The following is a 23,116-nucleotide window of genomic DNA, read 5'->3' as shown; positions in this document are numbered from 1 at the left end:
TCGTGTCCAATTAATATACCCGGTAACACTATCTAATTGTTTAACTGGTCAAGGCATTATTTACATAGTAAAAGCAGTCATTTTTTGTTGTCTCGAAAAAGCGTCAAATACCGTTTTACACATCAAGAGATCAATAACATGAACGAAGATTACTGGGACATATATTAATACAAACACCAAAGTCGTCTTTCTCCGACGTCATCAGAGACAGATAACCAGCTGTGACGTCAACAACAATGGTGTCAATGTTTAAGTAATTCATTACATTTAATGATAAGGCTGTGCTCCATTAGTGATGGTGCAACATTAGCCAAATTACAGTTACACAATCAGGTGAACACGAGAACCTAAGTACTAACTCATATGTTAGCTGGGGCCATACATTTTGTTTTTACTTCACGGTTTTATGAAGTACCATTCCATCATTTCTTAGGTTTTGTTTTATACATAAATTTATTCAGTTCAATATCCATATTTGTGTTGGAATAGTTCGGTTTCTCGTGAACGAAACACAACAAAATATATTGTCCTTGTTACCGCTCTGTTGTGTTTTTTGGATACGAATCCATGTGATATATATTTGTCTGTCTTTCAGTATTTTGTTCGCTCACTGTTCACGTAAAGCTGCTAAATAAAAAAACCGTCACACAGTACTTTTATAGGTGTACGATAAAAAGCGGATAAATTTGCTTTTTTTCAACACAGAACAATATCTCCAACAACACTTAGCTGTGTTTTGTTGTCATATCGATTAAATCTTTTCAGTTACATGGACACCATAAGACAGAAAATGGAATATTCTACATCTTCGTGTCATTTCATAGAAGGAGGTAGATCCTGTGCCGCGTGAGCGCAATTCTCGCACAACCTCCACCTTTCAGATCTTATGAAATTGTGCGTAAACAATGACAAATAACTTAGTTGGGTCCCTCATTATTCGTCATCATTTAAACTGTGTAACTAGAAACGTGTTAGTAGAAAAAACGCGTACATTCACTTGATCCCTTTACTACATTGCACATTGGCAAAGTGATCATTTAACTGGCTGTAAGTTCTTATGTAAACAATATGATGTCTCACTCCAGCGGGTATGCAGCTGGATGACAGTACAGTTATGCCATCATCAACTCTCAGATTTGCCGTCATTGTACATTTGGCGCCATATCAGCTGGTCAAATCTTGTTGCATCGAGATGTAAACAAACAGTTTGATGTCTGTCACACGACGTCTGTTGAGTTGAGCATCTTTTTGTTAGACAAATAACAGACTAGAATAAACTAGGATGTAATGTTTCATGCAGTACCATTACCACATTGAATTATCATCTGCTTACCTGATGTGAAAACATGATTATGTTTCTAGGTTTGTCAGCACCATAGCCGTGCTCGTGGGTTTCAAGGAAGTGGTAACTGTCTGAGACCTGCATCAATTCGGGCTTTCCGACACGCTGACACGCCGCGATATAACTGTAATACTGTTAAACACGGCGTAAAACCCAACTCACCCACTCACTCACTCACTCACTCACTCACTCACTCACTCATGTGCAAAGCGACAAGAACAACAATATGTCTAAAAACAATTTTACCAAGTTTTATTTTATTATGAGTCCTAAAAGGTCTCGCAGGACGTTAATTAATTAATCCTTATAATAATTCTGAAAACGATTTAACAGAGCTTGGTAGAGCGCCACGGTTCAACAGGAGGGTCTTCACTTCCTCTCTCTCCCAGTACTGCGCCCAGTCGAGTGCTGTCATCCCCTCGTCGGTTGTGGTTTCGATGTGGATTGTTGTGGCATTTTCAAGGATATAGGTCAACATCTGCACATCTCCTCTCATGCTGGCCACGTGAAGAATGTTTCGACCTGTACCTTCCACCTGTCTCGGATCGGCTCCTTTATCCATAAGGAACTTCATGACTTCTAAGTGTCCACTCCCTGCTGCCTCTATAAGCGGTGTCGTCCCGTTCAGTCCATGGCGGTTCACGTCCACCACACTAGCATTCACGGCGGACCTGATTATAGCTAGGTGACCCCAGCGACAGGCCGCAACAAAAGATTGGAAATTGTCAGGTATGGTGACTGGACGTGCGGCTCCCTGGGGCGCTGCAACAGAAACTTACACTCTGTACAATGCTGTCACCGTCTATCAGTACAAAGCATGAGCTACGTTCAAAATATAGGTTCAGTTGTGACGTAAGTTTCAGATAAAATACAATGATATATATGATACTTATAACAGAAATAAGATTACCCTGAAACGAACAGTTTAGGTTGCAAAGCAACGGAATGTTTTCGTCTTTGACGTCTTTGTTATAACTTAGCATATTGATATAATCTATGACACAGCAAATGAACGCTGACGTTGCTCTGATTACTACACTCGTGTAGCAACGTTATTCTGCCTGCTGCTCTCCCGAGAGGAACAGGTCTCTCTCTAGATACACCTGTCACGTCCAGTATTACTGCAAGTGAAACACGTTTACAGTCTGTTTGACTCCAAATGAGAACGATGAATTGCAAAATAACTCGAAATCCAGAAAAGTGTATGAAACATCAATACGGTACTTGACCATGAATACCCTGTACCAAACATAATCTGACTTTTGTTTATTGTAAGACCCATGACGGATGAAGTTCTTTAAGAAACTATCATGTAATTTTGTATAGAAATGGGGACATGACACGTAGGGGGACAAACCATGGAAGGAACAGCGCAAGCACAGTCTGCACGTGCTACACAGTGACCCTGTTCATTCAATGACAAGATGCGCTACTCAGCAGATGTTAAACAGTTGATGTTGAATGTGTATGATTTCTTTAGAAGTGAAGAAGAAAGAGCAAAGCCTTTTTTATGCAATTAATAAATTCTTGAAACGAGCTTCAAAAGCTCTTGGTATGTCCCCTCAGAAACTGAAAAATGTTGTTAGTCGACGAGATACAAATAGTCAGGCCAAGAAGGTAGGGAACATGTTAAAACAACGCAAGGTTGATAAATTAGACAGTTTTCAGAGGGATCAAGTCAGACGTGCAATTGTTAAACTGCACCCAGAAAATAAGTACCTATCCGTAAGAATTTTGAAGAAACACCTTGAAACTGACCATGATTTACGTGTAACAAACTATGGCAGCTGTTGCATACATTTGGTTTCGAATACAAAAAGATAACTGGAGAAAATAGGGCTGTGTTGTGTGAACGGTCTGACATTGTTCTTCTCCGAAATCATTACCTGCGTACAATCAAGCAGAAACGTGAAGAAGGATATGAGCCCGTCTTCTTAGATGAGACATGGGTAAATGCGTCACACACAGCCAGCAGTCAGTGGGTACCCAGTGGTGACTGTAAGGAGTCTGGTAGAAAGTTACCAATGGGAAAGGGTGAAAGACTCATAGTTCTCCATGCTGGTTCTGCTAGTCAGGGTTTTCTCCCAGACTGTGACCTCGTCTTTAGAGCCAAGGCCCAAGACAACAGGGACTACCACACAGAAATGAACGGCAATGTATTTCTGGAGTGGGTGAAAGATAAATTAGTCCCTGCTTTGCCTACCAAGTCTCTCATTGTCATGGACAATGCACCGTATCATAGTGTGCAGGATCCAGAAAGCAAGACTCCAACCTCTAATAACTGTAAAGGAGACATGGTTACTTGGCTGCAATGGAGGAACATTACCTTTTCTTCTCGAGCGACGAAACCACAGCTGTATGAAATCATCAAAACTTTGAAACCTGATCCCGTGTATAAAGTTGACAGTTACATCGATGGTCAGGGTCACGCTGTCTTACGACTGCCACCTTATCACTGCGACCTGAATCCAATCGAGTTGGTATGGGGCATCGTCAAGGGTGACGTTGGACGATCGAACACAACGTTCAAATTACGAGACGTTGAACAACTCGTAAAAGAATCCCTTGGTCGGGTAACAGTAAAAACATGGAGGCGTTGTGTGGCCACAGTCGTTGACGAGATAGAGCCTAGTTATTGGTCACGAGATGGACTACGGCCAGCAACAGTCCAACCTATAATAGTGGCAGTCGGTTCAGGCACCAGCAGTTCCGACGACAAGATCTATGGCATGAACGAGTCAGATTGCGACTGAAATTATCATGAGACGGCCCCTCTAACGCTCTGTGATTTCCCCTACCACAGACGTGCAGTGCATGCCTGCTTGCGCTGTGCCTTCCACGGTTTGTCCCCCTACGTGTCATGTACACATTTCTATACAAAATTACATGATAGTTTCCTAAAGAACTTCATCCGTCATGGGTCTTACAATAAACAAAAGTCAGATTCTGTTGGGTACAGGGTACGTGTTTCACTTGCAGTAATACTGAACGTGACAGGTGTATCTAGAGAGAGACCTGTTCCACTCGTGAGAGCAGCAGGCAGAATAACTCTTTTCCACAATGTTCAGTCTTACCTGCGTGGTCTTCTCCCTGATGCATCGTATCAGTCTGTGAGACTCCTGGTTCAGCTTCACCCGACACTGGAGGAGAAAGTCTGATACTGACAATATGGACAAAACAACAACATGTGGAATCTTCATTCTAATATAGTCAATGTCCTAAAGATATTATAGTTTGTCTCCCTGCTAATATTCTTGGAAATTGTGTGATGAAGTTGGCCTTTCATATTGTCCATTTCATATTATCCATTAACACCCTGTGTGCAGGAAGAACATGTTCCTCTCCTTCAGCTCTAACTTTGACATTGAGTAAAACTAAAAATATATATCATACACTAACTTTTGTAGAATACACTATTAGTAGCTTTCATTTAGTAAAATGGCACTCGTGAAGAGCAACCTCCTCGTGGTGAGTGCTGGGTAGCGCTAATAGCTCTTCCCCCTTGTGGAACCGGGGCAGAATATTTCCACACCACCCTATTGCTGGTCGTAAGAGGCGACCAAAGTGGGCAGCCCGTTTGCCGTGGGTTGCGTCCCAGTGTTGGCGGAGGACGGGAGTCTGGTAGTTGAGGGCACTGGTTCCAGGAACTGTGTTCCTTGCCCAACACACTATTTTGACCCTTACTTCGCCTAGACGGGTGGTAAGATGGGCCTCGTCTTATCAATCGGCTGGTCATGCCAGGCCCTGTGTGTAATATTGTATATGCACACTTGTGTTGTATTTTAATGTATATTTTGGTCTTGGCCGTGCATAACTTGTGTGAATTCTCAATTTTGGATTGAATACATTTCCTAGAGTCTTACACCAGAAGGCGGTGGCTCATTGGCCAAACTGGTACTTTCGACCTCTGAGTTCTGTATGTCTTCAATTTCTTGTCATGGGCCGGACCAGCCTGGCTTTTTATTTGATAGACAAATACAGCTATTCATGTTGTTTTTACTGGAGTATACCACCTCTGTATCCCTGATGTTTGCATGTTGGAGATCCGGTGCAATAAAACATAGCTCCATGGTGGGTGGGGAGCAGGGGTGCTGAATAAATTACTTTCATCATGGCTCACAATCATTCTGGTTTAAACCACAATTAAAAGAAGAGACGTCTCGAAGCTGAGATTTTATCATCTGATGATGATGTTTCAATTTCACAAACTTCCAATTTCATGGGCACGTTTTATTGTAGTTGAATCACGAAATCAACTACCATTGAAAATTAATCCTTTTGCTATATCTTAAGCCATTGCAGGTATTTGTTGTGAAGTCAAGAATGTTTCACGGCTCCGGAGCGGTTCTCGTTTGGTAGAGTGTGCACAGAGACAGCAAGCTATCAATCTTTTTAAATGTACTACATTTGCAAACACTGAAGTTGCTGTCTCTGCACACAGAACGTTAAACTCAAGTCGAGGCATCATCCGCGACAGAGCCCGTTGTCTGGCAGAAATGACAGAAGAGGAAATTCTTGATGAACTCAACGATCAACATGTCACTTCAGTGAAACGTTTCACAAGAAAGGATGGAGATAACATTGTCCCAACAAATACATATTTGTTAACTTTATTTCTGTCGACCATACCGCAATCTATAAAGGCAGGCTATTTTAACATCGGAGTGGAGGTGTATGTCCCCAATCCACTCTGATGTTACAAGTGTCAGAAGTTTGGACACCGTTCCAAATCATGCGATCAGCCGAAAGTTTGTCACCGTTGTGGTGCAAATCATGACGCCTCAGATTGTACAGCTGACCCCAAATGCGTGAATTGTAAGGGTAAACATGTTGCATCTTCAAAATCATGTCCTCTTTGGCAACATGAACAAGATATCTTGACAGTCAAATGTCAAAACAACATTTCTTTTCAGGAAGCAAAAAGAGTCATTTCCAACCGGTCACCTCCATCAGTCCAAACTTATGCTGCTGCTGTCTCTCGACCTTCTACCACAAGATGGACTCTAGCGTGGTGATCTACCTTCAGTCGTTGGCGATCTATAGCCTGTTTTTAAATTGTGTTGCAAAATGATAATATATTTTTACATGTTCTCTAACTAGTTTTATGTAAATCTGTGATGTTCTAGTTATTATACTGCCCTTCGTCGGCGGAATTTTATACAGTTTAAAATATATTGTTGATGTCAAATTTTGTTTCGTCACTGTATGGCTGAAATATTGCTGATGTGACGTTAAACTTTAACTCACTCACTCACTCACTCTACCACAAGATCAATAGAATGTCAAACTGACTTGACATAGGCACACTCTGAACACCCTGTGCCTGTTACAACATCAGAGAGTCAGACAAATGATTCAGATAATCAATCATGCGGCATCTCTCCACCATCTCAGGTTGTGACTCAGACTATGGCCCCACCTAAACCAACTCCTGAATTACCAGCAACTATCAAACCATCGACTGAAATGCCCAAAAAACAAAAGAAGAAACAAAACAAGAAAATTACTACTAAGATCCATTCTCTCACTGAAACATCTGTAGATGTTCACAATTACTTTGATCCTCTCGAGATGGATGTTACTCCATCTTCCATGAGTGGTGACTCTTCTTCACTTTCACGTGAGCGATCTCCTATAGAACTGCCATGACCCATTCAAATATTTTTCAATGGAATTGCAGAGGACTTAGGCACAATCTTAACGCAATTATTTATTTATTTAAATTTAACTGCAATTATTAACAACAGATTTAAGTCCATCAGCAATTTCTTTACAAGAGACGTACCTCAAAACTACAGATAAAGCTACTGGAGGAGCTACTATTTTGGTGCGGCTTGGCGTTGTGCACAGCCCTGTTCCGCTTGACACAAATCTGCAAGCAGTTGCAGTTAGACTTACACTGCATATTGCCTTCACACTTTGCTCCTTACACATTCAACCTTCTTCAAATCTTCAGCAAAATGATCTACAAAAACTATACGACCAACTCCCAAATCCCTGTGTCATCATGGGTGGTCTAAATGGGCATAATCCTTTATGGAAGTGCAATCATTAATCAAAAAGGAAAAGTGATCGAGGATTTTGTTTCCGATAATGATCTATGCATCTTTAATGATGACTCCGACACGTATTTACACCATGCTACTGGCACATATTCATCACTAGATCTGTCTCTGACGGATTCAGTTTTGTTAAACGAAGTCTCCTGGTCAGTCCACGATGACCTCTGTGGAAGTGACCACTTCCCCACCGCACTTAAACCCATTAATCCCACCGATGATCCACCTTCACCTGGATGGAATTTTTTTAAGGCTGATTGTCCTTTTTTCAATCTTTATGCAAAGATAAATTACAACCTACGTCTTTTTCAGAATGTTACTGACCCGATTCAGTTCTTCTCAGATCAACTGAATAAAATTGATGATGAATCAATTCCTAAGTCCTCTGTCAACCCACGTGTTCGTAAACCATGGTTTGATGACACTTGCAAACAAACTAGGAAATGTTGTAAGAAGGCGGAGAAATACTTCCGTAAACATCCTACTGTCCATAATTTCAACACTATTAAAATTTCAAATGCTAAGGTAAGACGTCTATTTAAGCAAAATAAACGTCAATCATAGGGGAACTATGTCTCCAAAATAAACACTCGTACACCTATGTCCAAGGTATGGAACATGATTAAAAAGATCAAAGGCAAGGGATCACATTCTACAGTTAACCATCTGAAGGATAGCGATACTTTACTAAGTGATAAAACTGCTATTGCCAATAGACTTGGGAAAACTTTATCTCAATATTCGTCTTCATCCAATTACGTTCCCTAATTAAAAAAATATCAGCTCCAACAGGAAAAGAAACAAGTAAATTTTACATCGGATAATGGTGAAGATTACAAGGAAGTATTTTCACTACATAAGCTATATACTGCCTTAGGGCAAGCTCATGATACAGCAGCAGACGCTGATAATATTCATTATCAGCTACTGAAACACTTGCCCGAATCATGCCCTGAAACTATGTTGACTATATTCGATGATATTTGGACATCAGGGACGTTTCCACCTTCATGGCATAATGCCATTGTTACCCCAATGCCCAAACCTGGGCTGGATAATTCTGATTCATCAAATTACCGACCTATATCTCTAACTAACGGTGTTTGTAAAACTATGGAACGCATGGCAAATAGTCGATTAGTGTGGTACTTGGAAACAAATGATCTTCTTACCAATATACAATGTGGTTTCCGGAAAAACAGAAGTACTATCGATCCTTTAGTGCGTTTAGAATCGTTTATCAAGAATTCCATTGTAAATAGACAACATGCTGTATTGATCATTTTCGATTTAGAAAAAGCTTATGATACAACATGGAAACATGGTATTTTAAAAGATCTTCATGATTTTGGATTAAGAGGCCGTCTGCCTCATTTTATATCACAGATTTTAACAGACAGGCAATTTCAAGTCCGAGTGGGTACAACCTTGTCTGATCATTATAATCAGGAGCAGGGTGTCCCGCAAGGCAGTATTTTGTGTGTCACTTTGTTCAGTATAAAAATCAACAGTTTTTCAAAAGCTGTAAATGATTCAGTTGATGGATCACTTTTTGTGGATGATTTTAATATATCTTGTCGTGGTAAAAATATGCACACAATAGAAAAGCAATTACAATTATGTCTAAATAAAATTCACAAGTGGTGTCTAGAAAACGGGTTTAAATTTTCAAATCAAAAACTAATTGCATACATTTCTGCCGAAAATATAAACCGCAGAAGGACCCTGAACTATTTCTGAATGGCACCCCTATCAAAGTTGTTAAGGAGGCCAAGTTCTTGGGATTTATTTTTGATAACCACTTAACTTTCCTTCCACATATTAAATACCTTAAAGCTAAATGCCTTAAGGCACTCGATCTATTAAAAGTTGTTTCTAATTCAAAGTGGGGAGGGGATCAAACAACACTCTTACACTTGTACAGGTCACTAATCCGTTCAAAACTTAATTATGGCTCCATCGTCTATGGGTGAGCCTGCAAAAGTAATTTACAAAAACTAGATACTATACATTATCGGGGCCTGAGGCTGTGCCTTGGAGCCTTTAGAACGTCTCCCATTCACACTCTATATATAGAAGCAGATGAGCCTTCTCTTAAACAACGCCGTTTAAAATTATCTCTACAATACATCACTAAATTATATTCAAATCAGTCAAATCCAGCTTTTGAATGCATATTCAATCCTCTCTAATAAGATCTTTATAATATTAAATCAACACTCACTCCACCACTCGGAATTAGAATAAAATCTGCAATATCAGCTTCAAATATTAAACTCCAAGATATAGCTCCTACTCAACTTTTCTCATCTCCTCCTTGGCAGATGGTTAAGCCAGAGATAGACCTTACATTAACGAAACTAAAGAAATCAGATACTAACCAATTAACTTATCAACAAGAATACCATCAACTAAGAAACTCTTACGACACTTATAAATCTATTTACCGATGGATCCGAGGATGGTGGTGCTGTTGCTAGTGCCACTGTCATTGGATCCAGAACAATATCTTTACGATTACACAATAACAGTTCCATATTTACAGCAGAAGCACATGCCATTTTTACAGCACTAAAATATATCAGTCATCAATCTAAACATAAATAATTCATTATCTTTTCTGATACCCTTTCAGACGATTAACAAAATGTCCTCGAAACATCCACATCCAAATTCTTGAATTAATTAATTATCTTGCTACTGGCCAATATGACATCGTCTTTTGTTGGTTACCAAACCATGTTGGTATCATTGGTAACACAATAGCTGATGCTGCTGCAAAGGCAGCACTCAACAAATCTGTGACACCACTTCTGATCCCCTACACTGATTTTAAACCTGCAATTAGATCTTACATCCGTAACCTGATGCAAAAGAAGTGGGACACCCAAGTAGGTATCAATAAATTACATGAATTTAAACCACATATCGGTTACACCTACTCGGGCTGTCAGTTCAGATTTGAAGAGGTCATTATGCGACGATGCCGTATTGGCCATTCAAGATATACACATGAATATTTGTTAAAAGGTGAGGATCCTCCGTTTTGTATCCCTTGTGATGAAAGAATAACGGTCAAGCATGTCCTGCTTGACTGTGTTGATTTTTCCATCACAAGGGATAAATATTTCAATGTTAAAACAATTAAGGACCTTTTTAATGATGTTAATTCTCGTTTAATATTATGTTTTTTAAAAGAAATAGAACTTGTTCAAAACTGTTGATGTACTTACTGTATTGTTTTAAAAATTGGTAGTGCATTTTAATAACTTAGATTGTTAGTGGCTGTACCCTCTAGTGGGGGTTGAAGTAGCGTACAATATTATCACCCTAAGAGGGTATGTAAGTCCCACATCATTCGAGGTATTTTTCTGCATACCAGGCTTTTAAACGTAGTATTTTCGTTATTTTAATCTAAGGCTTAACTGGTACACTGTCGCCAGTGACTGAAGGGATGATATGAATCCTGCCGGGGTCCATGCAGGAAGCAAAAGTACTGTAGGTCCCCATGGTCCCCAGTATGGTGATCACCCTTCAGTGGCTCACGATCTCTAGCCCATTTTTATATTGTGGTGTTCATTGCTTACTGCTTTTTAATATTCTCAACTAGTTTTAAATCAAGTCGGTGAAATTCTAGATATTCTAGTTATTTTATTTAGTCTAAATATATGTATCATAATTGTATCATAAATGTAACTTCTCGTCACGATATGGGTGAAATATTGCCCATGTGTCGTTAAATAATAACTCACTCACTTTAGTAAAATTGAATTCTGTTCTTTTGGAATTTACTGTAGACCAAGCGAAAATCCACAGAATACAACCTGTGAAATTCAGAGCGAATGTCTCGTTTTCAAAAATATTTTATGGATAATGAAACGAAGATAGAGTGAGTTGGGTTTTAACGCCGCTTCTAACAGTATTCGAGTTATATCACGGCGTGTCTAACAAGTATGGTTTGTGAGGTTGTTCCCGGAACTGGACAGCTTCGCCCGAACGCAACGGTCCCTAACAGTACTGTGTGGCTGCACATGGAATCATAGACTATGACGCGTGATCCGATTTCGATTGTAGCCAGTCTCGTTATTGTCCTGGTCAAGTAAACGTCTTGTGTTCGTACCTCTGTGTTGTATGTTATGTGCGCCCGAAGACCTTACACACTTGCTACGCGTATACCTAAAAGCTGCAGTCATTATGCATAAAGCCTTTGACCAATGAAAAATAGATGAAGGCTCATCTAACGTCTTTCTGTGACAGGGTTGTGCCTAATCAGTTCACCGCCATGTTGTCGTTATGCTTACGATACATCCCTAAGTATAATGGGCCTGATATAAACAAAATATCTATGTTGAACTGATATTTTAACACCTAATGACCCCCCTACATCTCTATCAACAAGACGAACGCCCACAACCTAATAGTGAGGGATACATAAGCCAACAATACAATGAATGGGGCTTCTGTGCAAGGTGTTCGACATTTGACTCAATTACTTTATTGTTATTGACGTCTCTATCAGGTGTATTCATAAAGATAGTGTGTATTCCATTTGCATTAAAAATAAAAGAAACATATTTAGTAGCCGAAAATATACTTACAGGTTAAATTCCTTTGTTTCACCGATGTGTCACGATCAAGAACACTGTCAGTGTAGTCTGTCCTCCAACGTCCTGCGCCGTACACTGAGCCAGGCACACCTCCTCGTCCCAGTGTATACACACTGAGGAAACATCACACGCTCTAGCTATTGGTTGGAAAAGCACCTCGTGATATATTGCCTACTCGTCTAGTACAGGCTGTGCACAGGTGCGTCCGGAGACAACATCGCGTGATTGCAGATTTGAATAAATACTGCCTCATTATGGATCTTGGTTTGTCAGCACAACATCCATGCCCTTTGGTGTCAGGTTGTCTCGCGTGTTGAGTCACAATTAACATGCAAAGTCATTTGAGGAGCTTGGCTAAGACAGGTTGCTCATATATATAGTGAGAATGAGGGCTTATGATTATGTTACCTTTCACGCCCTATGGAATCAAGACTCTCGTGACTTTGACATTTTGAATTTGGCCGATGTTTAAGCTAGTGGTCTGAGACATTATAACTCCAACCACTGTTTTAAAAACCCCGAAAATATTGCTTAACTCTCTCCCTTTGTTTGTTACTAACAGAACAGTTGCACTTACAAGTACGCTGCAGAAGTTATTCAAAGTGAACATATCATTTTAGTTTCAACATTATTAGAAAACGTGCTACCGTGTCACTGGATTGTCTGGTCCAGCCTGTTTTCAGACTGCCGTGGTATGTTGTGTGTGACGTTAGGCAATATACAAACATTTACTTGTTTTGTGCAAGTTCTGTGATTGTCGGGTGCTACCGGTGGGGCAATACATTCTTCCCTTTTCGCAAACTTCTTGTGTTATCACTGATTTCAGTGATCTATTCATATAATTTTCACCACTAATACCTCCTCTCATTACAATGTGCATATGACGCCGGTACTCAGTTGAAGACATAACAACTGAATTGTTTCACCATATATCAGACCTAATTGTATCACCTACGTAGAAGCCTACAACCCAGCTGATTGAGCTGGTTGGCTGTCACACATTTTACCACTCTGCCGTCTTCCTCTTGATCTAGATGTTTTTCCTTAGCTCATGAATTGATCTACAAGTATTCTTGAACAAGTTCATGAACTTACTTTATGAGCCTTTAATGAACAGTTCATGATTTAAAATTTCACAGAGCCAGAACCCCACAATGCCATGCCAGGAATATTTCTGCTCACGAACATCACCTGCATACACATGGTTCATGCGCTCACATGGACAATGTCACAGTCCAAGTGGAATGGTCACACCTAGACTGCCGTGTCTAGACCTGCTTCTGAAGCGGTAGCACGATCATGAAGACCCTCTTGATCAGCCATCAACTATGTGCAAGTTCCATCTGGGAGAGGAGAAGAACTTCCGACATGGCACCATTGAGGTCTTCTTTTGAGCATTGGCCTCTATACGTCAACAACAGGGCCACTTTATAGGTACTAGTCTAGTTCTTAAGCGACTTCCTAAAATGAGATATATCAATTGTACTGTGAACCGTAATGGACCTACCCTACAAGCCTATGACATGTGCTGCAGGCTTCGGAAACGACAGACAATTCAGAAGAAAAGTCACGCGTCTGATATTTCCTCGCTCGCTCACGCACAAGACTGAGGCACAATAATTTTCAAGTCCCTGGCAGACTTTGTTGCCAAGAATTAGTCATCAGCTACACTATCGTCTGTGGTTTATCCAGACAGACCAATGTGTCGAATCAGAGCTCTGAAATATTACATCACTTTTAAGAAGAAAGCGAAACACAGAAACAGTGAAATCATGCGGATCTTGTGTTTGGATCTGGCTGTAACTGACCATGTGATTTTAAACAGCTGCCTTCTCCCGGACATATTTGTTCCGTTACACTCTGATTGTTGCAGTTCTTCTCGCCTCTTTCCCTGATTAAACTTGGATCGTATTGATCCTACTCTCCGTTGATTGGCTACTGATTTTGTTGGGGTTTACTGTGTTTAAGGGGTAGCAGGGTTTTGCCCTTTGACCTGACAGCCAATAGTTTACCTCGCTGAGGACTTGAGCAAGTTCTTATTCTTGCTGCAAGGGGACATTTAAATCCAGTGACACCTATCTCGGTTGCTGATAATCCACTGGCCGTATAATGACCCCACACTTGCACCACTTGCTCTTCGACAGCGATACATCATAGGTTATCTTATCTTCCTTAAATGAGTGGTCATATAGCAACTCTGTGTATTTCAAAGTTGACCAGTATTTTGCCTGTCCAGAAGAAGATTGACTAATTGTCATCGTCTACATTCCTTGCTGTTTCATTAGTGTACTGATTGTTTTCATGCACCACTTAGCTCTTGGTCATTATAAACACTGGGTCAAAACAAGGCAACTAACATATTCAACCAGCAACCTTAAAAAAAAATTAGGTGTATGTGACTGAAGTTGTTGTAGACTGACCCGTGCTGGACAGCTATGTTATTGTGACCATCCTTGTAATTTCGTTTTTGGTAACCACGCCTAGGTTTGTTGTCTGTTTCACATGACACTTGTTTTCTTTACTCACTCAAGTATCCAGGTACTAGTGGGATTTTCCTCCTTAGAGTGGATTCGTTTGCATTCCCTGGAATTTATACAACCAGAGCTGCCTAAGAGTAGGGAAATCTCCTACTGCCACTGATGTAACATTCCCTGCTGAGGAGTGGACAGTCAGATTCACATACAAATGGTAGCTTATAATTATCTCCTAAAATCAGACCGCCTCCGTGGTCTAGTGGATAGAGCGTCTGCCAAGAGAGCGGAAAGTCGGTATCCCCGGCAGCGTCACACTAAAAGACGCTAAAAGATGGTATGTTGTTACCCTGCCTGGCGCTCGACATTAAGGGGATAAAACAAGGACTGGTCGGCCCTGTGTCTGAGTGGGGTATTCCTGTTAAACTGAGGCAAGTTATTCCAGTGGACCAGCACTTGAAAACTGGCATCAGTCAGAACTAGTACAAGCAGTCTCACACACACGTGCATGCACGTCGCTATATAAGTTCAATAATCTTGCACGCATAATTAAACCCTTATTCACCTCACCTCACCTCCTAAAAACCTCCTCACTGTTTTAAACAATATTTGTATACGAGTTAAGATTTTGTACTCTCTCGGCCTGGTGAAGGATATTACTGGTAAAATCTCCTTAATCGCCCAACGTGGGCACAGTTGATTCATACTTAATAACCCATACTTGATCTGGCCTGAACATGAAGAAGAGAGGCTACCCTCACCTTCTCGCGAACACCTGGTGTCATCACTATTTGATAGTGATTCATAAACACATGCTCGTGATGTAGTCGGAATCATACAATCGACTCTGATTTTAGCAGTGATTTCTATTGAAATTGGAGGGCGTTGAGTCACTTTACTATATCCACTCTCATACTAGCAACACGCAACGATTTAGACCACGCCAGGTTTACATATTGCGATCTCATTTGACAGTCACCGGTGTAGAGGGCTCAGCTTGTACGCTAGAGCACATCTATCACTATTTCATTTCAGCCAAGGTAATATGGTTCATTGAGTTCTATGAATTGTACATGCTAAAACGTCAAGTATGCCTGCCAAGCCCTGCTTGTTTCGTTACCAAATTTAAGGGGTGGTCGGGTAGCCCAGTGGTTAAAGCGTTCAATCGTCACGCCGAAGACCCGTGTTCGATTCCCGACATGGGTACAATGTGTGAAGCCCATTTCTGGTGTCCCCCGCCGTGATATTGCTGGAATATTGCTAAAAGCGGCGTAAAACCATACTCACTCACTCGTTACCAATTTATATATAATGTTAAATTATGATCATTCATGCATAACACCATATGAAACATCCCCATCTCCTGTGGCTGGGAAAAGCCTTGGCGCTAAGTTCAATTGTTTCCAGATATTTCAAACAATTTTATTACATGTGTCGCTAAGGGAATCAGAACCGAAGTGCATAGAAGATGAACATCCTGTGTGTTCAGGAAATCAACAGACAATTTTGCACTGTGGCAAAAACACAGCATGTACAGGTGATCGTTTCAACTGGTAGAAACAAACACGTCCAGCAACTGCCTAACTGTGTCCACGGGTACGTGAGCAATGATTTGTTTTCAAGCTCAAGCAGGAACACATATCCCATAGTTCGGCAGTATAGTACAATGGGATCACGTGTCTTGTTTCCTGGAAAACGACTTTGAACGAGAATTCTAGAACGCAGTACAGTGTGTGTTTTGTGAGCGACTGTGTTGAAGGTGATCACGTGATCCACAGTGACAATGGAGACAATCTTTACTGGAGTGTAAACAGCTAAAGTGCTAGCGCCGTATTACAAAGACTGTGTGTCTGTCATTCAATGAGTTGTACAGGGTGTCAAACGCTGAACGAGATATATGTCAGGTTTGATTTGAAATTCATATGTAGATTCATTAATATGAATAATTTATGGATTTATAATTAACAAAATGTAACATGATTATCCGCATTTAACACACCACATGTTTTGGTCTACAGTATAATTCCTGACGCTGCGAATAGTGTATTTGATAGGACCGCTGCGCCAGGCAACAGACAAGCACTTTCATGTGTATGCCAATTGTGTGAGTGACGGCTGCGACCAATGGACCAGGTCGTGATTGACCTTTTCGCCAACTCTTGGTTTCATCACTGATTTTCACTGATCCGGTCATATATTTTTCACCAATAGTTTACCTTTTAACCAGTGTGATGTCATCTTTGGGGAGTATCATATAAGAGATACCGAATTCCCTGTTCAGACAACAAAGCGATGGTCAAGCTAAACGTATGGGCGTTTCAACCAAGGAACACAAACTACTATCGAGTCAGTTTTCAGATACACATTGATTCCTGTACTTATAGATAGCCAAAGCAGGTACGACTTAAGGAGATTATGAAAATCGACCATAAAATTTAATCAGTATTGTGTTGCATAGCACGAGATAATTATCACAGAAGCACATGCATTTAACACAAATCTTGATACAGTAATACAAAATGCACTTACCATATTTAATACCTGACTGATACCACTTATATACACAGTTAGTTTCAATCACCAGACTGTTACTGTTGCCATACCAGTTTCATTAAATCGAGAAATATTTCCACAGACTGCCAGATGCTCTGTCATTGGGTAACAAAACTGTCGCAATGCTTGTCCTGATTATTTACTTTTACAACGACCCAGGAAACAGGTTTAAGAAAGATTTATCAAATGTGCTCTCAATTGGTTTTGTGTAATGTGGTCAGTTAGCGATCCGGGTGAGAAGTCAGGATGGTGATAGATGTTTCACAGAGTGATTTCCACGTTTTGTCTCTGTACAAATTTAAGCGTCAGTAAACAATCTAAGTGAGTTATGGTTTAACCCAGCTTAGTGAATACGAAATGTTTAACACATGACACAAAACAGAATTATTTAAGAATTGGAGTTGTATTTGTTAATAAGGAAGAGAATATATGGATGTCAACTTCTTTTTTTATGAGGAACACAACGTTTCGGAGAGAATGCTTACTCCTTCATCACCTGATATTTGCAAACATATCACCTGATGAAGGAGTAAGCATATACCTCGAAACGTTGTGTTCTTCATAATAGAGAAGTTGACGTCCATATATACCTCTTCCTTACGTGTATTACTTCTAAATGCCTTTCAAAGACCTGCTAATTGTTGATGTTCATCGGGTGACGTGAGCAAATTCCGTGATGCGCAAAGCTGTTGAACGTCACCAAACACAACTTCAATCCGTATATTGACAGATAATTGAATCAAAACAAACCAATCCATTTAAACACTAAACTTTAATAATTTAAAGCGAACTGTATAAACGTGGAGAGTTGCATTTTTTGTAGCACCATCCGTCTCAAAACAATCCATTGTGAATTAGGTCCCTTGGTTTTAGATAAGTCAAAAGTCATTAAATGATCCTATGGCAATGTCAGTCACTTGAAATAGAATTAATATTATGATTGAAACAAAAAGATGAAATAAAACCAGGATTACGTCTGCTGATCTATTTTGAATAGGCGTTTGGTACGTTATCAAAAAACATTTAAATAAAGTTTTACAAAAACATGGATTAGGACCAGAAATGATAAGGTGGAGAAATATACTAACTTACGATGCTACACCAAGCATAATACCAAATGGGCATCTGTCGTCCTTGTAGAGAAATCCTACGATGTATGATTAGAAATAATAATAAAATTGAAGGGATTACAGTCAATGACAAAGAATACAAACTTGGCCACTATGCTGGTGATAGTGAATTAGTTTTAATTGATAAAGGTGAAAGCATATATGCAGCTATAGAAACACTTAATAAATTCTACAAAATATCTGGAACACAAATTAATGTAGACAAGTCTAAAGCAATATGGATAGGCTCAAGAGCGGGGAGCAATGATCGATTATGTTAAGATTTACAAATAAAATGACACAATAATGAATGTGAAGTATTGGGACTTATGTTTAATCCAGACTTACGTTAACTCTTGGTAATCAATACATAAAGAAAGCTAGATGAAATAAATAGATTGCTTGCAAATTTGAGAAAAAGAAATCTAACGCTAATAGGAAAAGTAATAGTCATAAAAACTTAAGCTTTGTTAAAACTTTCAGATATTTTCGACACCACCAACCCCTCCTGAGGACTTTGTCTTATCACTTGACAAGATATTTCACAATTTTATCCGGAATAATTAAAAAGACAAATCAAAAGGAACACTTTGACAGGAAAATATGAGGAAGCTGGATTACCCCTGATTAACATAAGAGCCTTTATTGACGCACAAAAACTCTCTTCACTCAGATTACTAGTATATTGTAAACAAAACCAACATATATTAACCCTTGTAATATCCCAATTAAAGGAATACTCTCTTTGGATGCTGATGTTGACGAGCAATCTCATGTAAAAAGGAATACTGGATAGATGTCTTGAAAGCTTGGAACAACTTTATAGAAAAATATTATAAATGTTGATAATATAGAAGAAATGCTGTCCCAACCATTATGGCTTGATCACAACTTCTTCTACATGGAATTATCTAAACAAAGAAGGAACTATTAAAAATGAATCTTGTTGACAAAGAGTTTGTAGCTTTTGTAATGCTGTCAATGAGGACATAAGCCATGTCTTTTGGGAATGTCATGAAACTAAACAATGTACATGGTCTTGAACTTTCGCTTAACAATTATCTTTAAGAAAAAAATAAATTGACAAAATATCTTATTTGGTTTAGTTCTAACCCCAAAATTAGATATAGTTTTAAACTAAAGAACTTTTTTTCGATCAAGACATTTATTGCTATAAGAAAGGATGACAAAAATAACTTTAACAAAAAATGGTTACTTTTATTCTCAGCATTTTATTCTTAGCTCTCTGCTGATACATGCTATGTTTGAGTATGATTGTGTGTTGCAACCGTTTTGGTTCGAAATATGACAATGTTTGTTTCCAACTCTTTAAATCCTTAAAGAGTGTATTGTGTCATTTCATGCAATCCGAAATATGTTTTTGACGGAATACTGTATTAATCTACAACTCTGGGAAAATTCAAGTTTGACAAAAAGGGGGAAAATAGCATTCAATGTGGGACGGGAACAAAGTGATAACTTCCCTCATGTGGGCATTGAACTTGCCAGTCAGCTGAATGCAATTTTGATAAAACAAGAAAATTATGTTGACAATCTCAATCTCATCCCTCTTGATAAAGAAAGAGCATCTCAGTGTGATTCCTAAACTGACAGTAGCCGAAATAAATGTTTATTGATCAAAAGTGGGACAGATACTTTGGGTTGGTAGACAGAGTAGACCAGACATCATGTTTGATGTGTTTTGCAGTTTGGCATCCTCCATAAAGAAGGCTCGTCCTCATTCACAATGTTAAAAGTCTTTGATGATGGTGTGTGGCACCATTACAATGGAAAGACCAATAATGTACACACATGAGCTATGGTATGGACCTGTCTCAAATATATGTTGACAAGTGTGCAAGGGCATGTCTCTGTCATCTCAAATTACACCAAGCTAGCAGTTGTGTGAAGACCATGTTTTCACCCTGGATATCGGGCCTAGGCCAATTTTGGAAGCTTGGCCACTGTTGCTGCTTAGTGAATATAGTTTTACTGACTGTATTGTATATTACCATTTATTTGTGTAAAGCCACTCGATTGTGTCATGCAACTGTAGTTAATTTGAAGTAATTTGTAATTCTGTTTATTTTTCTAATACGATGTTTACTTTTTACATATATTTTCTTGTGTGCTGATTTCACACTGAAATATTTTGAGTGTTGATTTCTGTGTTAACTTATTTTTTCAATTTGGAGTTCGATATGTTACTAAATGTACTGTTATCATTCAAATTTTGACGTAAATATAAACATTATAATGTACATTATGAATCTACACATGAATTTCTAACCAAACCTCATAGACAGCTTGTTAAGAGTTTGACGATGCGTGTTGGAACGTGTATAACTCATTGAACGACAAACAGTTCGTGCATTACCGCCTTGACAGTTAGACAGCCTAAGTCAAAGCAGACCCCTCAGGGTCGAGACGTTTGCATGACATTTTCACATAAACGAGTGTATTTTTACTGGTGTCACAACACAGTCTATAGTTTGTATATATTGATCACATAACACCTGATTTAAAATGATATTTTTTCTTTCCATTTCTGATGAAAATATATTTCAAAGTTTACCACTTTCATATAGTTTCTTTAAGTTATCATTTTCACAAGCGATCAAGTACTTTGACTCTTTTACAGCCACAGCCACAGCCACAGCCACAGCCACAGCCACACAATGATTGTGTATTCTACCTTTCCTCATTCACCTGGGTTTGCCAAGACTCACAATGATGATTTCACAATATACATGGTTCAAAGTTAGCAGAATCCATGCCTGCTGGATGAATTTGTATGTAACGTCAGAACAGGTGATATCACAATAAACCGAAGCGAACTTAATCTAAGTGGACATGCCAAAGTTGCTGTGCTCTGTTAGACAACTAGGCTACATTCAAAGCATGGTGTCATCAAGTCACATGATTCAAAGTGAGGCAGATAGTCCTAACATATGTGCACAATAAGGTATATTTTTGAATGTTTGATAAGCATTTGAGGATAGAATATAATGTGTGACTTTTAGCATCAGTGTCTTCTGGTACCTTTGTACAGTAAATTATATTGAGTTTAGGATTATGAATTTATATTTAACAAAACTTGTTAAATAATCTATAACATTACGTTGACAATTACGTTTCTTTCTTTAGAATCTGTTGTGGTGTACACATCCTCAGATTTGTAATAGAAAGTAAGTGTTGTAAAATGGTGAGTAATACGGGACTATTTTCACACTATAGTGGAGTGCTTGTACCTACAAATATATAATTATTACTTCTTGATTATTTTGTTGAGAGATAGGTTGACAGACAAAAATTTAAACGACTTAAACGACGACGTTACGTAGCCAGAATAATGCCAACAGAACCCGTTCTACAATTAGCTTGACAAATGAAACCTAAGTATCTGTAAATCAACTGTCATGTCTATTGATTTCAAAGGGATTACTTCTGACTAGGTTTCGGGTCATCTGTATGAAGTTTTGGACATATAGGATTGTGAGAAAGATATCCCAATGTAAGATATAACATTAGCTGTACCAGCCGGTAGTTAACGTTTGACAAAGTAAAGTCAATACTAGTAACAGAATAGTTATGATTTGTGAAGGACAATAACATACATTTGATATTAGCTAATGAATAACGTAAACATAAAATACCTTGATATGTTTAAGGGGGCATAGGATTTAGTTAAAATAGTTGATTGTATATTCAGCAAAACTAAAACCAAAATGTCTCAAGACAGAAGAGTTTTCTATTTTTTTTACTCCTGCTTAACACATTTTAGATCAGATGATTCTTGGGGTATCAACAAGCTGCTTTTACAAAGTGTGGAAACAAATGAAATGTGTCATAAAAAGCCGAATGAGCAGGAAACGTTTCTCCATATGTCTCCTTTAGTAGATGTGAAAATCAATGTAGCAAACATGTATAACAATAGATGAAAGTCATCACATATTGATTAATTATATGAAACAAGGGTAATTTGTCTTTCAACCTCTTGCACACGCATCTTCCACACCATTAACCAATATATTGTTTATCTTAGGAATAACAAACATGAATGGAAATCAAATAAATGAATTCATTGTAGCTTCTATGATTAATTGACAATTTATAAAAAAAAGATGTAAAAATTATGTTAACATTGAGCGTGTCAGCGGACAACTATTTGTAGGTTTTTAGCTTACATTTCATCGAGAACATCAACAGCATCCCTAATCCACTCAGAAGCAAGGGCTCTTCATAACTTGTAAGGTGTATTGCTGATTAGATGAAGACATGCCTACATTTATTGGAAATAAATCACAATCTTACATATATAATTTTAGCAGGTAGTTTACGTTGGAAAACTCAATAACTATACTGGTAACATGATCACAATTAACGTACCTTATTTAGTCTGTATAAAGGGGCAAGAGTGTGTCTCTCTCATCGCACATGACATCTGACCAGTTGATGTGTGAGAAACATTATCTCACCCTTGAAATAAAGCCTAATCCTTATTTCTAATGCTTGGTCAAAGTTGCTGCTAGGTAGATATTCTTACCACTGCTATTATGTCTTACTCTGCCACTATACTGTGTACTGCCTTTGTAATTGCTGAGCAGTAATCATTATTGATTTGTAGACCTAGTTATTTATATAATAAAAATTTTAATTGTATACCATTTTGTGCTGTTGGTTGGTTTCACGCGGAAATTTACATTGCATATATATTTCTAGGTAAACGTATTGTTTCAATTTGGAAGTCGACACAAAACATTTTAAACATATGTTTACAATATTGTTGGAAGCATAGAATGGACTCTTAAACTTAGATTTCTTTGAAGTATGGCAATGGTTTTGTCTTTTGTATTTACATGTTTTATCTTGTTGTTAGCGTAATCACTCAAGACTGATTTTAGGAAGAGAATCAGAAATATCAATTATGCTCTTCAAAAAAATAAATGCTACCTGAATATTAGACTGAGATAAT

At 38.7% G+C, this 23,116-nt stretch overlaps 1 protein-coding gene across 1 annotated transcript; it reads right to left on the bottom strand.

Moving 5' to 3' along the window:
• Positions 1-1,577: 1,577 nt before the first annotated feature.
• On the bottom strand, positions 1,578-12,150 carry LOC125372525 (sex-determining protein fem-1-like). The gene is made up of 3 exons (XM_048382853.1): positions 12,000-12,150; positions 4,417-4,482; positions 1,578-2,104 (listed from the first exon to the last, which is right to left on the bottom strand). The coding sequence occupies exons 2-3, from the start codon at positions 4,439-4,441 to the stop codon at positions 1,647-1,649; spliced, it is 483 nt and encodes a 160-aa protein (XP_048238810.1). The 5' UTR covers positions 4,442-4,482; positions 12,000-12,150; the 3' UTR covers positions 1,578-1,646.
• Positions 12,151-23,116: the final 10,966 nt, after the last annotated feature.

This window comes from Haliotis rufescens, unplaced genomic scaffold, assembly GCF_023055435.1.
Source record: "Haliotis rufescens isolate VD_foot unplaced genomic scaffold, xgHalRufe1.0.p SCAF_41, whole genome shotgun sequence".
In the NCBI taxonomy this organism is placed as follows: domain Eukaryota; kingdom Metazoa; phylum Mollusca; class Gastropoda; order Lepetellida; family Haliotidae; genus Haliotis; species Haliotis rufescens.
The sequence above is the reverse complement of the archived record's forward strand: the minus strand, read 5'-3'. Positions and strand labels throughout refer to the sequence as shown.

Bases quoted from the DNA above. Each gene is read 5' to 3' on its own strand.
- LOC125372525 (XM_048382853.1), bottom strand. From the start codon at position 4,441: ATGCATCAGGGAGAAGACCACGCAG. The intron at 2,105-4,416 runs GTAAGACTGAAC...TTTCTGTTGCAG, and splicing joins TCAGGGAGAAGACCACGCAG to CGCCCCAGGGAGCCGCACGT.